The sequence below is a fragment of the Marasmius oreades genome, chromosome 7 (genome assembly GCF_018924745.1).
Source record: "Marasmius oreades isolate 03SP1 chromosome 7, whole genome shotgun sequence".
Classification (NCBI taxonomy): Eukaryota; Fungi; Basidiomycota; class Agaricomycetes; order Agaricales; family Marasmiaceae; genus Marasmius; species Marasmius oreades.
The window spans coordinates 622,716-635,422 of NC_057329.1; the positions used below are offsets into that span (position 1 = coordinate 622,716).

At 46.5% G+C, this 12,707-nt stretch overlaps 7 protein-coding genes across 7 annotated transcripts; 1 reads left to right on the plus strand and 6 right to left on the minus strand.

The window, feature by feature from the left end:
• Positions 1 to 431: 431 nt before the first annotated feature.
• E1B28_010904 (uncharacterized protein) lies at positions 432 to 994 on the minus strand (the record flags this gene model as incomplete). The annotated part of the gene is made up of 3 exons (XM_043155890.1): positions 432 to 483; positions 549 to 654; positions 706 to 994. 3 exons carry the CDS (start codon positions 992 to 994, stop codon positions 432 to 434), a joined length of 447 nt encoding a protein of 148 aa, XP_043005672.1.
• A 488-nt stretch (positions 995 to 1,482) lies between these two features.
• On the minus strand, positions 1,483 to 1,812 carry E1B28_010905 (uncharacterized protein; the record flags this gene model as incomplete). The annotated part of the gene is made up of 1 exon (XM_043155891.1): positions 1,483 to 1,812. One exon carries the CDS (start codon positions 1,810 to 1,812, stop codon positions 1,483 to 1,485), a length of 330 nt encoding a protein of 109 aa, XP_043005673.1.
• A 450-nt stretch (positions 1,813 to 2,262) lies between these two features.
• E1B28_010906 (uncharacterized protein) lies at positions 2,263 to 3,434 on the plus strand (the record flags this gene model as incomplete). Its single annotated transcript, XM_043155892.1, has 2 exons — positions 2,263 to 3,132; positions 3,192 to 3,434. The coding sequence occupies exons 1-2, from the start codon at positions 2,446 to 2,448 to the stop codon at positions 3,432 to 3,434; spliced, it is 930 nt and encodes a 309-aa protein (XP_043005674.1). The 5' UTR covers positions 2,263 to 2,445.
• A 121-nt stretch (positions 3,435 to 3,555) lies between these two features.
• Positions 3,556 to 4,966, minus strand: E1B28_010907 (uncharacterized protein). The gene is made up of 7 exons (XM_043155893.1): positions 4,776 to 4,966; positions 4,516 to 4,708; positions 4,268 to 4,454; positions 4,100 to 4,203; positions 3,752 to 4,044; positions 3,673 to 3,699; positions 3,556 to 3,621 (listed from the first exon to the last, which is right to left on the minus strand). Exons 1-7 carry the CDS (start codon positions 4,911 to 4,913, stop codon positions 3,610 to 3,612), a joined length of 954 nt encoding a protein of 317 aa, XP_043005675.1. The 5' UTR covers positions 4,914 to 4,966; the 3' UTR covers positions 3,556 to 3,609.
• Positions 4,967 to 6,517: 1,551 nt separating this feature from the next.
• Positions 6,518 to 7,057, minus strand: E1B28_010908 (uncharacterized protein; the record flags this gene model as incomplete). The annotated part of the gene is made up of 4 exons (XM_043155894.1): positions 6,518 to 6,637; positions 6,695 to 6,762; positions 6,814 to 6,820; positions 6,869 to 7,057. The coding sequence occupies 4 exons, from the start codon at positions 7,055 to 7,057 to the stop codon at positions 6,518 to 6,520; spliced, it is 384 nt and encodes a 127-aa protein (XP_043005676.1).
• A 1,641-nt stretch (positions 7,058 to 8,698) lies between these two features.
• E1B28_010909 (uncharacterized protein) lies at positions 8,699 to 10,163 on the minus strand. The gene is made up of 5 exons (XM_043155895.1): positions 9,996 to 10,163; positions 9,570 to 9,938; positions 9,276 to 9,519; positions 9,111 to 9,212; positions 8,699 to 9,056 (listed from the first exon to the last, which is right to left on the minus strand). The coding sequence occupies exons 1-3, from the start codon at positions 10,000 to 10,002 to the stop codon at positions 9,299 to 9,301; spliced, it is 597 nt and encodes a 198-aa protein (XP_043005677.1). The 5' UTR covers positions 10,003 to 10,163; the 3' UTR covers positions 8,699 to 9,056; positions 9,111 to 9,212; positions 9,276 to 9,298.
• Positions 10,164 to 10,588: 425 nt separating this feature from the next.
• On the minus strand, positions 10,589 to 12,542 carry E1B28_010910 (uncharacterized protein; the record flags this gene model as incomplete). The annotated part of the gene is made up of 8 exons (XM_043155896.1): positions 10,589 to 10,608; positions 10,666 to 10,824; positions 10,881 to 11,141; positions 11,195 to 11,673; positions 11,732 to 11,747; positions 11,805 to 11,895; positions 11,945 to 12,100; positions 12,156 to 12,542. 8 exons carry the CDS (start codon positions 12,540 to 12,542, stop codon positions 10,589 to 10,591), a joined length of 1,569 nt encoding a protein of 522 aa, XP_043005678.1.
• Between the last annotated feature and the right edge of the window lie 165 nt (positions 12,543 to 12,707).

A 12,707-nucleotide genomic window follows, 5' to 3' on the forward strand; every position in this document is an offset into this window, starting at 1 on the left:
GGATGAGAGGAGGAACTTAGGTGAGGAAGGAAAAGAGAATACGGAAGGGCACGGGTGGGTGAGGTGGGAAGTGCGGTGCGGAAGGCGAGTTGCTCCCACATATCCACATTGCAGCATAATAATACAACAGCAGTTTGGACGAGGACTCCTTCATTGAAAAAATCTTGAAATGGTCGACATCTTCCCTCTCAACCTCTGCTGGGAGCTTGAAGATGTTAAGAGACTGAAGGGGGAGCAGGAGCAGGAGCTGCGATCCTGTCCCATGTAAGATGCAATAAGTGGACAAAACAAGCTAAATTAATAGAGTGTAGAGTACAAGGGGAATAAATACTATTCATGAGCATAGGATACAGTCGAAAGGTTACCTCGTAGATAGAAGGGTAAGAGATGTTTCCGACGCAACGAGGAATGATTTGTTTTTTTGTGACTTCTCATCTCGTCAAGCTGATACCACACCGGTCGCATTTCCGCTCTGTATCAGTACTGAGGACAGAAAATAACGCATCAGGACGGGCATTCGAGGGAACTTTATAAGTCGTTAGACGCACAATAAACATATCAATCCACAGGGGAAGCAAAGAATCGCCGTTATAATACCACAAGGACCATAACGTGTCGTTGGCGCATGTCGACCTTGGGCACATTCAGCGTATACTAATACAGAACATCAGAGAATGACAGCGCGGAAAGGTTTCAGAAACTCACATGCAGCCCTGTATTCTTCACCTATCTGCGCAGCAGTCTTTTCTTGGCCCGACATCGTCTGCGGTGGGGGTTGGGCTCGCATCGCTCCTAGGCTATGATTTGAGTGGCTCGGTGGAACATTCGAGGGTTGTTGAGACGGAGGATATGGTCTATCCTGAGCAGGTGATGAGGATGTTCCAGATGGCGGAGCGTTTCGCCCGGCTTCGACGTACTGAGGAGGAGGGGCCTCACGTTCGTGAGGTCCGGAAGCCTGCTGAGATTGCTGTTGTTTGGAGTCCATGGTTATCATCGTGGTGGACGGATGATGGACCTTGGTTATATAGAAGACGTTGGAGTGAGGTGGGGTATTTGAGCCAAAAAAGAAGGGCACTGCAAACGAGACCTATACACAAGGCATGACCAAATCCGCACAGCTTCGTCCGAATATGACGACATAGAAAGCTGTTGAACGAGGCAGAAGGAATCTTTGCGGGGAGCTCAGACCTCTGGAGATCTAGAGATCATCATTCAAGGGCGCAAACAGACTATAGTCAAAGCTTCTGAACGGGTGGCCCTAAGGAAGTTTCACGGTTGCCTTGCCTGGGAAGTTCACGTTCAGGAGCTAGAGGGGCCAGAAGTGATGATAATTGGTTCCGATTCGGGGGAAACGGAAACGCTCCGCAGCACGTATAGATTTCGACGATCAACGGTCGCGAGCAGTTTTCCAATTTGATATAGATCATTACATCCTGGCGGGAAGAGCCTATATATCAGGCGGTCATCTTCGTTCCATCGCAACTACGGGGTGAACGCATTCCAGACATTGCCACTTTCACTAATACTCAAAGGTTCCGCGTCGTAGCCAGTTCGTCGCGCACTGGAGGTCCGTCGAGGCTCGAGGTCCGACGATGACGCAGGTCGTTGATACGATGTGGATGATGGTCTCCCGTAACGCCAGTGTGGTTTGGATACATCGCTAACGATACCAACATCAGTTCCTGAATTCGGTACTTGTTTCTGGCCATTGGTCAAAGTATTGCCCTCCGGTCCTCCTTCCAGCCTTGATACTTCGGGTGTAAGCGATGCTGCTTCCAAGAGGCAGGTCCTAGCAACGTCACTTCCAACCATTCAAGATTCCCCATGCTAACTTCAGTTTCTAACAACACCGCCTTGTACAAGTTGGAGAAGGGCTTCTCGGAAAAACTAGAGTTTCCGACTCGTACGACTTGTTTGAACCTGCGCCCAGAGAAAATTGAGTGGTTACAAGAGTGTTGCATCAACTCAGGCCACTTCCCAGTTCAAACATATGAATTTTCCGAATGTCGACATGGTGATGCAAGATATGTAGTGTCAAGATTGTGGGTGGGACTGCTGCTACATCTTGTCCACGCGCGTAGAAAGCTTTGAACTCTCACATCCCTGGACGCGAAATCTTGGGTCAATGTAGAGTCCTCCGAGCAGGTAATGTGGATAGCGCTTCAGTAATTTGTCGATGAGATGGCCGTCGTGATGGGAGAGAAAACTACTAGCGGCACGCTGGCGTAGGGCAGTGCAACTTCAAGTTGACTTCAAGCGCCTCATTCTCGCATCTCCTCTTACTCGTCCAGGGGCCCAGGGTTTGGTCCAAGATTCTTATAAGAGAACGATGCAACATGGTCATCAAATTTAACTCGAAGTTGACTGTCTCGGTCGTTGGGTCGACATAGTTTCTTTCGTTCTACCCTCGGGCTGTAGCCGGTCTCAGTCCTTTTTCACGACGCCATGTTTCTCGGGAAGAGGTCTTCTGGAATTCTGGACGGGGATGTCTCCATCTTCATTCGTTCTGCGTTCTCGTTCTTCATCATCATTCTTGTTTGCGTGGTCATTCAGGCTTTCTACGCGTTCACCATCCTCGTCCGGAGGAGTCAAGTCAATCTGACACAACTCCCTTTCATTTTCATTCTATCGACCTCGTTGACTCTTATCGTGGTGTATATCATGCAAATCGTGTCGTTCTCCTCGTTCTACGACGTGTCTGCTGCACAAATTTCAACCGCCATTTCACCAGGACCCGGAGTTGTCGTCATCGTGATCCAATTTTTCCAACGACTAGCCGACTTTCTCATTCTCTCGTCTCTAATCTCCATCCTTGACTATAGGCGGATGCTATTTAAACGAGATACCCTCTTCATGCTGTTCAGAACTCGCAGAAAGCGGATATTCGACGTCTTAACGATGTCGTTGATGCTGCTAGCCATTCTGGCTGTCACCGCTCTTGCTGCGAGGCACATTGGAACTGCTCGAAGTGGTGTCGTTACCAAGTCGGGTCCGGCCGTGGATGCGTTGTCGACCTTGAGAGGATTAGAAAACACATATGTTATTATCTACGTTGCCGTGTCGCTCAATATGGTGATCACCACCTTGTATCAATGGATGCAAATCATCAAGGTGGAATCATTTCGCGACGAGGTACGTTGTATTTCCTGAATTGTTACCATGGCTGCTTGGATTTACTCGGTATCGTACAGACGGTGCTAGTGTTACTTCGATTTGCATCGCCCGTTGTTATCCTTCGGGCTGGTTTTGAGATAAGCATCGCTATCATTTCCTCTGCGAAGGGATTCAATCCTCCCTTTGATGCTAGCGTCTTTGTTTTCGTCGTTACTTTGGTTGATGGGTTATCGTACGTGACGATAACCGTGGTGGTTCTGTGTTTGGACGGGAAGATGGCAGAAGGAATCCGACAACTGCCCGAGGTGCTTTCTATTTAATTTTATGGTCTGTCTCCGGGTGATGAAACAATGCGTATGAACTAATGTATTCCACTGAATTAGTGTATCTATAAACATAGCCTATCCGATACAAGTAATATATATACAACTATGGTACCTTGCTACAGTATAGTATACATCCAAGAAAAAAGCGTATCGGCTTAAGAAGAAGCCTTTATTGAATAATCTGAATGGAATAAACATTTGTTGAACACGAGGCGTAATTGAGAGCACATACCTTGAGCGTCTCCTCGTCCTCATCGTCCTAAGTTTCCGATTTAGAATATTTGTTTCGGATCCATAGCGGGATGACACACCTCAACCACTATGATTTCTTTCTGGGTCCCAGGCCGTTCACGCTTGGGTTGAGGGACAGACTCTGGGTCCAACGTAAAGTCGATGAGCATCTTCTCCCTGGAGTCAATCAGAGGATCATAATCATCCTCCAACGTCAAGTCGATGAACGTCTTCTCCCTGGGCACAATCAGAGGATCATCGTCCTCCTCCAGCGTAAGGTCGATGAAGACTTGATCTTCCTTCTCCTCCTGTTTCAAGTCTGGTTCAGCTTTGACTTCAAGTGGGGGAACGATGCCATCTGCACGCAGCTTGACTACATGAAAATCAGAGACGAAAGGTAGATAACTGAGAAAAAGACCTGTACATACCCAGAGGAGCATAATGAAATACAAACTTGACTATCGGATCGCACGGCACGACCTTTAACGGGGGCTTCGACCTGTGTGGACCTGTAGAATAGCTCGCTGCTAGTCTAACGGATTCAGGAAAATCACTACGCCCGCTCTTGATCAGAATGTCCGATTCGTGCAACGCACCTGACCGTGTGCATGATTCCCTTCTTATCCTTCTCGTGAACCACCCGTCTGTTAGTTGAAGGAAACGACGTTCTAGCTTTGGGATTTCTCCATCCGCCACCAAATCCAGGGGATATATGAACTCGTTTAACGGTTACTTCAATCTCGCCCATGCGGTATAAATCTTGCCCTTCGTATTCATCGTCATCTACGTTATTTCCGAAAGGTAGGAAACAAGCGGCCAATGCATCATGAGTTCAGTGCCTAACCTGTTGTAACCACATCCGCAAACTGGAAATACCCAACCTCTGTCTCTGAAGTCCTCACACTATCCCTCCGCATAACCTTGCCTCTATCAATCGGCGCTCGAAGAAATTTGCTGCCACATCGTTGGCCGTCAATCTCAATGTAACCACATATGGAGTCTTCCAAGTCGTCATCTGTGAAGCAAACTTCGAATTTCTGTAGTCAGGTTGCTGGTTAATTGTCGAAGCCTGCGAGTGCGGAACGTCGAAGAGATCCGGCTTACCTGGCCTAGTTCTGAAGGTATCCAGCAGGATATCGTTGGGAAGTTCTCATGAGCGGCCCATGTTTCGAGAATTTGGTGTTGAGGAATGCGAGTTCCTTCACTTTCTATCCACGCCGTAATCCTTTTATAGGATAGCATTTGAAGAGGGAGAAAAGAATGATTGTGTTTTGGTGAAACAGGGGTGAAACAGCCGTCACGGCCACGTGATATACATACGCGTCGCGTTTTCGGCACCCGCAGAACTTACGGTATGCATTTATCGGGAAACTACCTACGTATAGTGTTATGACTTGTCTCCTCGGAAGAGATCCTCACGCCATTTCTACTGGCCATCTTCCCTTTGTCGAATAGCAATCTAAGTATGATACTCCCGGCACATCGCCTTCCATCTTTCTTGAGGTATCCTGCGACGGAGTCCTTTAAGTCACTATCTTGAAGATTGATAGTAAAATATCTGAGTTGAGATTCTGAGATAGGAATTCCAAACTTCCGAATCAACGTCTTACCTTCCCTGCCCCTGAGGGAATCCAGTAACAAATAGAAATGACGGGAGTATTTAAGGTCTCTGACAACATTCTGACAGGAACATATTCCATGAGTTTCTTCCTGTTCAACTCAATCCAGGAATTGGTGTTTCTGTAAGACACCATTGCACGATTAGAAGTCACAGAAGAGGACAACCAAGGCTGAGAAGCATGAGAGTTGGAAGGGCCAGGCTGTTTGTTATGACACGGTGTTACAGAAATCAGGCAATTGTGACAAGAATTCTAGAATAATTACGAGTCCTCATACCTCGGACTCGTCTTGTCGAGGTTGTTTTTTGGTCTGCTTAACTGTGTGAACCTATTTCCCTATTTATCCCGCAGATAAGATAACACAATGCTTTATCGCAGTGACGTTGTCCACAGTCACACTATTCAATGTGACCTTTCGCTTCAAGGTAATTTTCCTTCTCAGTCTTTGTAGGCGGCTGTCTGATCCTAAATGCACTTACATCTGTTGTGACCTCAGACTCGTACCTGCCAGCGACCTTCACTGGCCCACACACACCATGTCATAATCACAATTCACTTGCTTTCTTTCTCACCTCGATCTTCAAACTTGACTTAATCATTGACATTAGCATTTAGGGTTTCTGCTTCATCAGTAAACTTATGATGCCAGCTTGCTTGGCTTTTCTCAGCTTTTTTCCCACCAAAAGTGGGCAAAAGTCGGGTAGCCGCCATCTATGTCCTTTTTGGAACAAGCCAGCTCAGAGTTTAGATCTCCCATGGCCCCAACAAGTCACAAGTTGCCACAAGCCACAAGCTGTTTGTGACTTGTAAAATCGCAAAATCGTACAATTTTTGCCATTTGTCGCTTCCTCCCCTCATATTCCTCATGACTGTTCTCTTTTAGCACACAAAAAACATAGTTTGTATTGCAGATCATAGAAATACACAAGAAATACTGACTATATAAGAATACACAAGATATAATGAGTACATAAGCCAATATAAGGAGAGTGGGTGGTAAGGTTGGCAGTCAAAAATGGTGCAGATTGCATGATTAACAACAGCAGGAGCAAGAAAAAGCACAGAAGAAAGCTGCCAAATCTCAGAGTCAACAAGGGACATAAAGCTTGATGGACTGGTCAGAATCGCTCGAAACACCACCCCCCTCATCAACCAGGGGATCGGGAATGAACTCATACACCTCCATCAGTCTTGTCCAGTGGTCATCTGCAAGGGTAATGGCATAACCTATAAAGGCCATAACATGTTTCCCCACATTTCTTCAGAGAATTTTTTGTTGTCCTTGGTGAGCAAAATGACCCATGGCCCACCTTCCAACTTGACATAATACCTGAAAGCCTGCTTGATCTGAAATCCAGGCCAGTGATCGGCAGTAAAAAAGAGAATGAAAGGTGGGGAACATACTGCTGCACAGACTAGCCCAACGAGCCCAACAGGATGGCCATAATCAATCTGCAATTTGGCTCTTTTTGCTATGAAACATTTCATCATTTCGATAATGAAATGTGACTCAAATAACCCACATGGAGGCTAGTACTCGGCATCAGATTAAGAAGTGTAGATAGGTATATCACATACCACATAGTTCTCAGAGCTGGGTTTGACATTGCGCGGCGACAGTTCAGCATAGAATGCAGGTCTGTCCTCAAGTCGAGTACCAGCCCATGTAGCATAGTCTAAGATTTTCATGTAGTTACTGGCATACTCGGGCTGGCTGAAGAAACTGTTGACAACCTGGAGCGCTTTTGAAGCTATTCCAGAGCGCATTTCATTCAAACAGTTGTATATCTAAGTCTGGTTAGCTCAAAACCATATAAATGTATGAATATAGTACTGACCTGTTGGAACAGCAGATCCTGATAATGTGACTTTTGACATCTACATTACATTATGTCCATTTCAGCACATATACTAAGTGCTTTGGAACGATATAGACATCGTATAAGAACTAGAGTGAGCCTGAGCTGCTAGTTAAAGCTTATGGCCACTAGTAGAGTATGCTAGCGCAGCTGAGAAACAGCTAGAGAGCATCCCATAGAGCTAGCCTGAAAACTGTAAGACACTATGCGAGCGGTCACTATTCAAAAAGACCATTCTCTGTACGCTATTATGCACTAAGTGATTAAGGGATATTATGTTGAGGCTTATGCTTCAGTACTGGACTCGTAGCTAAGAGGGATGAAGTCTTAAACAGACTCCTGAAGAGAGAGAGAGCACTCTCAAACAGAGATGGACTCAGAGAAAGGCGCACTGAAGTGTTGAGCACTAGCGGTTCATACGGACCAAGCGGATGCTACAGAGAGAAGTAAAACACACGCCCAAGACCAAGGACAAGATGAAGTTAAGCGCAAGCAGTCAGAGAAGTGTCCGGACATGTGAGAGCAATAGAGACAGACTGTCTTCGGACAGGTCGGAGAGAGCTAGCGCTCTCGGATAGGATTGAGGGTCAGACTCCATGCACCAAACTATACAAGTTCTCGCTAAGAGACTAACCAATGAATAGAGACCAGTGATGTTAAGAGCTAGACTCTTCCAGACTGTGCACAGATGCCTGGTGAAAAGAGCTAGCGAAGTCAGAGGCATATGCTAGTTGTACTAGCAAGCAAGAGTGCAGCTAGATAACATCGCCTGCAAGAACCCAGCATGGGCAGCCAAGCCCAAAGACGATTTGTAAGCTATTGTAGAAATTGTATATATACCAGGCCTGTATCTGTAGTTAAGGCAAGCAAGTACTGCCAGTGTGTAGGAAAGTTTCAGAGTGACTGCCCATGCGTAGCCTCCAAATAGAGATTAGATTTGCCCTGTTAAATCAGTGATTGGATAACAATGCATCGTTCCCAGTACACCAGTGAACATCAGTGCTATTCTCACAATCTAGTACAAACTCCATGACCTGTTGGAACCTTGGCTACTCGTTGAAGCTCCCACCACCCTTCACTATACCCTACAATCTGCTACAACTCCCACAAATAATTGTGACCTTCCCAACCTGATGCAATTTCCATAACCTGTCCTATAACCCACAACTTGCTCCAAACCACCAGAATCCGTTAGAAACCACCCAGAGCGTTGGAATGGAATGGAGGGTTTGCGACAGTGTCGTGACAGTGTTGTGAATATGTTATGAGCCTGTCACAATATATATAAACCGGATGTCGAAGCCCAACGGAATACCATTACGGAGATCAGTATTTCATGCCTGAACCACAAAGCAACCGAATAGTGACCCTTTTTCCCTGCATCACGGCGCGATGCGATAGATATTATAATGTGTACAGTGTCATGTACTCGTTATAATCTAAGCCACGAAATTTCTCCCGCTGTTGTGCAGGCTAGACCATTGGCAGAAGCACGAATCATTATAATGCCCATCAGGACCTGTAGTGCAGGCCATTCATTATAACATCGGTGGGACTGTAATACAACAAAACATTATAATATGGCTACATGGTCTGTTGAAAAGCATTATGTCATTTTGCTGATGCCTATACTAATGAGGACGAATCACTGTAAGGGGCTCAACGAGCAGCAGCACACCACAATGAAAAACCAGATGCAGCACACTGAGCTTAAGCGCAGCACACTCGGAAATCAATTTCCAAGTCAGTGTGCTGCATTTAAGTTCAGTGTGCTGCATCTTGCACCAGATGTGCTATGTGCTGCATCTGGTTTTTCATTGTGGTGTGCTGCTGCTCGTATAGACCCTCACTGTAACTACCGTCGTTGACGTTGCTCTGAGTCATTCTTCAGATTCTTCTTACAGTGGCTAGAAGGCAGATCAAGTCAGCAGGCAGTCAGGTGGACAAATCACTGTAACTACCCTTGGTATCTGGTTCTTCTCCAGATCGTTCGTGAAGTTCTTGTGGTGGTGTGTTCGGCTAAAAGTAAAAGGAGGATTCAAGCGGGTGGTCAGCCCAAGTTTCTAGGTGTGTGTGTGTGTGTGTCAGCTCATATTCGACAGATTAGAACAGAAAAGAAAACTCACCTTTACTAATAAAGGTACGGAACTCATGGTATACAGCTTCTCAAGCAACTTCTCAGCCAGATCTCTCCCTCGACCAAGTATATGACCGTGAATATTTGCATTCCCATCAGGATGAATGGGACTACGCAGATCTTTAGTAGGTATACTGCACCAGAGCCAAGAATGGCGAGAACTCGATCAAGTGCTGGTGACGGGGGCGTAGGGGATGTCGATGATCCCGGCGAGTCGGCGATCATGGTGGGAACTAGTGGATCGATGAGTGGAGGTCGACAGAAATATATGCGCATGACCTACAGACGAGTGTTAAAGGTCCTATTATATAGACGATTAGCATTGAATATTTATAGGTGTCTGTACCGATTGAATAGTGTTTGTGAATCGAGATTGATGAGACCAGTAACGAAAGGTAAATCATCTTGTAGAAAATTTCGACCACGGTAGATGAAGATGAGAGCGGCATGTATAACCGGTCACTCGCAACAAGCGAGCCAGCGAGAACGAGGAAGGAGATACAGCGAGTCGTGACCTTGACCCAGTTGGCCTGCGGAGGCTGAGTGTTTGTCTGCGTCCCGACGATGGGGGCTATCAAACCAAGGTGCTGCTGAGGGTCGGCCTGCTGCTCAGCGTTGGCCTGCGGCTGTACGACCTCGGAATGGGTGGGAGCTGGCGAATCGTAGCTGTTAGATTAACGGTAGATAAGGTGAGACTGATACGGCTTACTGGTCATTATTGTAGTACAGACGATACTGGGCTGAGCGCTGATCTGTTGCTTCAAAGCGTTGGACTGTGACTGTGCGGTGGGAGCTACAAGTACAACAGTAGTAGATTCCGAATCGAAGATCACGAGAACAAAAGCGTACGTCGTGGTGTGGATGATAGTAGGATGATAGGGGCTGGGGGTTTTCGGCGCCGGACTGGACTGTACTCCGTCAACGCCGCGAGTAAGCTGTACGATGAATCAGTATTTAACCGATTCAGCTACATTTACTAGTATTCCCTTAGAGTCGAGAATCATTTCAAGCTAGTTTTTCCATCTTTCCTTCGTCGAACAGCCACCTGAATATGATACTCTCACATCGCCTTCCGTCTCCTTGAGGTATCTGGCGACAGCCTAGTCCTTTGCGGAAACGTATTCCGCGGGTCTCCCTGTCCATTTTCAATCTAGGAATTGATACCTCTGCAAGACACCATAGAACGATTAGAGGAGAAAAGCGAGAGTTATGGATTTCGCCAGATGACAGAGCTGATCAATGAGTATGTCGGAAAAAAATTAATCTTAGATAAAACACATTATAATCAACCGCTCTGTCACCTCAATCTTCGAATTTGAACACTGCATAACCATCAGTATTAGCAACTCGTTAAACAGCTCGGACAAATAAGAACTTACCACACGCGCCGCTGCTAGGTTTGGTTGCGAAAATCGCCTCCTTCAAGGCATCTCCCTTCAGGGTTTTGTATAATGGATACGCTTCGCTGACTTGCTTGATAAATGACTCTACTTTATCCTCCGCAACAATTGATACAGTGCAGCCTCCCCAACCCGCTCCTAAGAATGACAAAAATCTGAGCGCATGCTCGTCGAAACACACCAGGAGAACACACCAGTCAATCGACTCCCGTACGCGCCGGCTTCCCTTGCGAGTGCCGTGAGCTGGTTCAACTCGGGGCAGGAACACTGGTAGAGCTCATTGCAACTCTTCTGAGATTCGTTCATGAGATCGCCTAATCGTTTGATGACATCTAACGGTGAAAACGAAGGATTGGCAGTAGCATCAAGGCAAGTCTGCCGGAATTCGAGGACGCGTAATGCCTCTGAGAACACATGTTTGGCTCTCTTAAAGAGCTGGAAGTGTGTAGCTTCAACTTAAAGGCGAGTGGAATTAGCCTGGGATCCAAGATTTTGAGACGAAACTCGCCTTCGACCCATGATAGATACACGTCATGGAAGTTTTCCTTGGATAAACCCGACTTCTCTATCATCTCATCGAGCGTGACCCCGAGTTGTCCGTCGGCGGATTCCCTGGTTGGTTTCAATACATCCAGTTCACCATCCATCCTCTTCAAAGCTTCGATTAATCTCTCTACAGGCATCTCGCCTTCTTCCTTAACCTCACCAACCATCCTGCCTACGACCTCTCGAAGCTGAATTTTTTCGTCTTTTTCGATGGGCAAGTTGAGATGTCGAGCCAAAATCCGTGCAGCGGCAAGTGTCTCCACAACTCGTAAGTTGTAATTGGTTTTCGCGGTTACGGCTTTGTCGGAAACAACCAGTGAATTGGCACAAACGAATACCGCTCCAGGGGGAAGGGGAGCAGGAGAAGCATCCAGCTTAGGGAAGAATGAGATGTAAAGCGCAGCTGAAGAATTTGAAATGACAGAAGCGGCTTGATCCATACTGAAGACGCGGTCCAATGAAAAACGAGCACCCAGAGACGTTGAATGCGAATCCTTACCCGCCCGAATTTACACCTGCATTCACCGTCTGAACAAGAGATCTTTATAACACGATTATGGAGACAGGCTTACCGACACGATACTCGTTTGCAACTGCCATTCTTACCAAATCGCCTTTGCTTATCTTCTTTGAGTTTTCGGTAGCCGTCGAGTTTGCATCTAGCTATAATTCCGTCAGGCCATGTGATGATTTAAGTTCTACTCGAAAGCACCTTTCCGTTGACTGCTAGAAAGGTTAAGGTGCTGGCAACTACCATTGCTGCGCTAGAAGATAAACCTGAACCTGCAGGCACCGCTCCTGTAACGAGCAGATCCACAGGTACTGGGAGAGAGGATGGATCGCCGCTGAAATAAGTGTTCAAGACTCCCTAAGGGGAAAAAATATATAAGTTGACTTGGAGGGCAGAACGCAACAAAACGCACATAGTATCCCGCCTTGACATAGCTCTCCCATCTCAATTCCTTCTTGTTGATGTCCAAATGCCATTCCTCGATGTTTATTTGGCCTTCCGTGACACTTCCTCGCCGTTTCTGTGATGGTGCAAAAGTCTGTGGAGCGTATTTCATTTGCGAGTTCTCTGCAGTGACATGACCTGGCTCGTGCGAACCGCCTTGAGAGGATACGAGAGTAGAGCGTGGGGCACAGGCGATGAGGATATCTTGTTCAATCGCTGCAGGGAGAACGCCGAATAAACAGTAATCGATGTGTTCACCTTTCATTTGTCTAGAAAATAAGTTTTTCGAAGCATAATAAACGTTGTAGAACCCTTCACCTATGAGACTATGTCCTGATAAGCCTTTGACATTCATCAGTCAAGACAGAGAAATACACACTTGACTCGTCCAGGAGCCCTGACGATATAAGCAGGTTTCCTCCCAAACTTTTTCTGGAAGTCTTCCGCAAGCTCATTCCACCTCTGGGCATGGTTTAAAGTACTGCCGAGTTCTCCATAGAGTTCATTGAGGTTGCTGTAG

What these genes read in the sequence shown, in the direction of transcription:
- E1B28_010907 (XM_043155893.1), bottom strand. Translation starts at nt 4,913, where the DNA reads ATGCTATCCTATAAAAGGATTACGGCGTGGATAGAAAGTGAAGGAACT. An exon ending in TACCTTCAGAACTAGGCCAG is followed by an intron (nt 4,709 to 4,775) that starts GTAAGCCGGATC and finishes ACCTGACTACAG; the next exon opens with AAATTCGAAGTTTGCTTCAC. An exon ending in TGCGGATGTGGTTACAACAG is followed by an intron (nt 4,455 to 4,515) that starts GTTAGGCACTGA and finishes GAAATAACGTAG; the next exon opens with ATGACGATGAATACGAAGGG.
- E1B28_010909 (XM_043155895.1), bottom strand. An exon ending in AGGACCTTTAACACTCGTCT is followed by an intron (nt 9,520 to 9,569) that starts GTAGGTCATGCG and finishes TCGATCCACTAG; the next exon opens with TTCCCACCATGATCGCCGAC.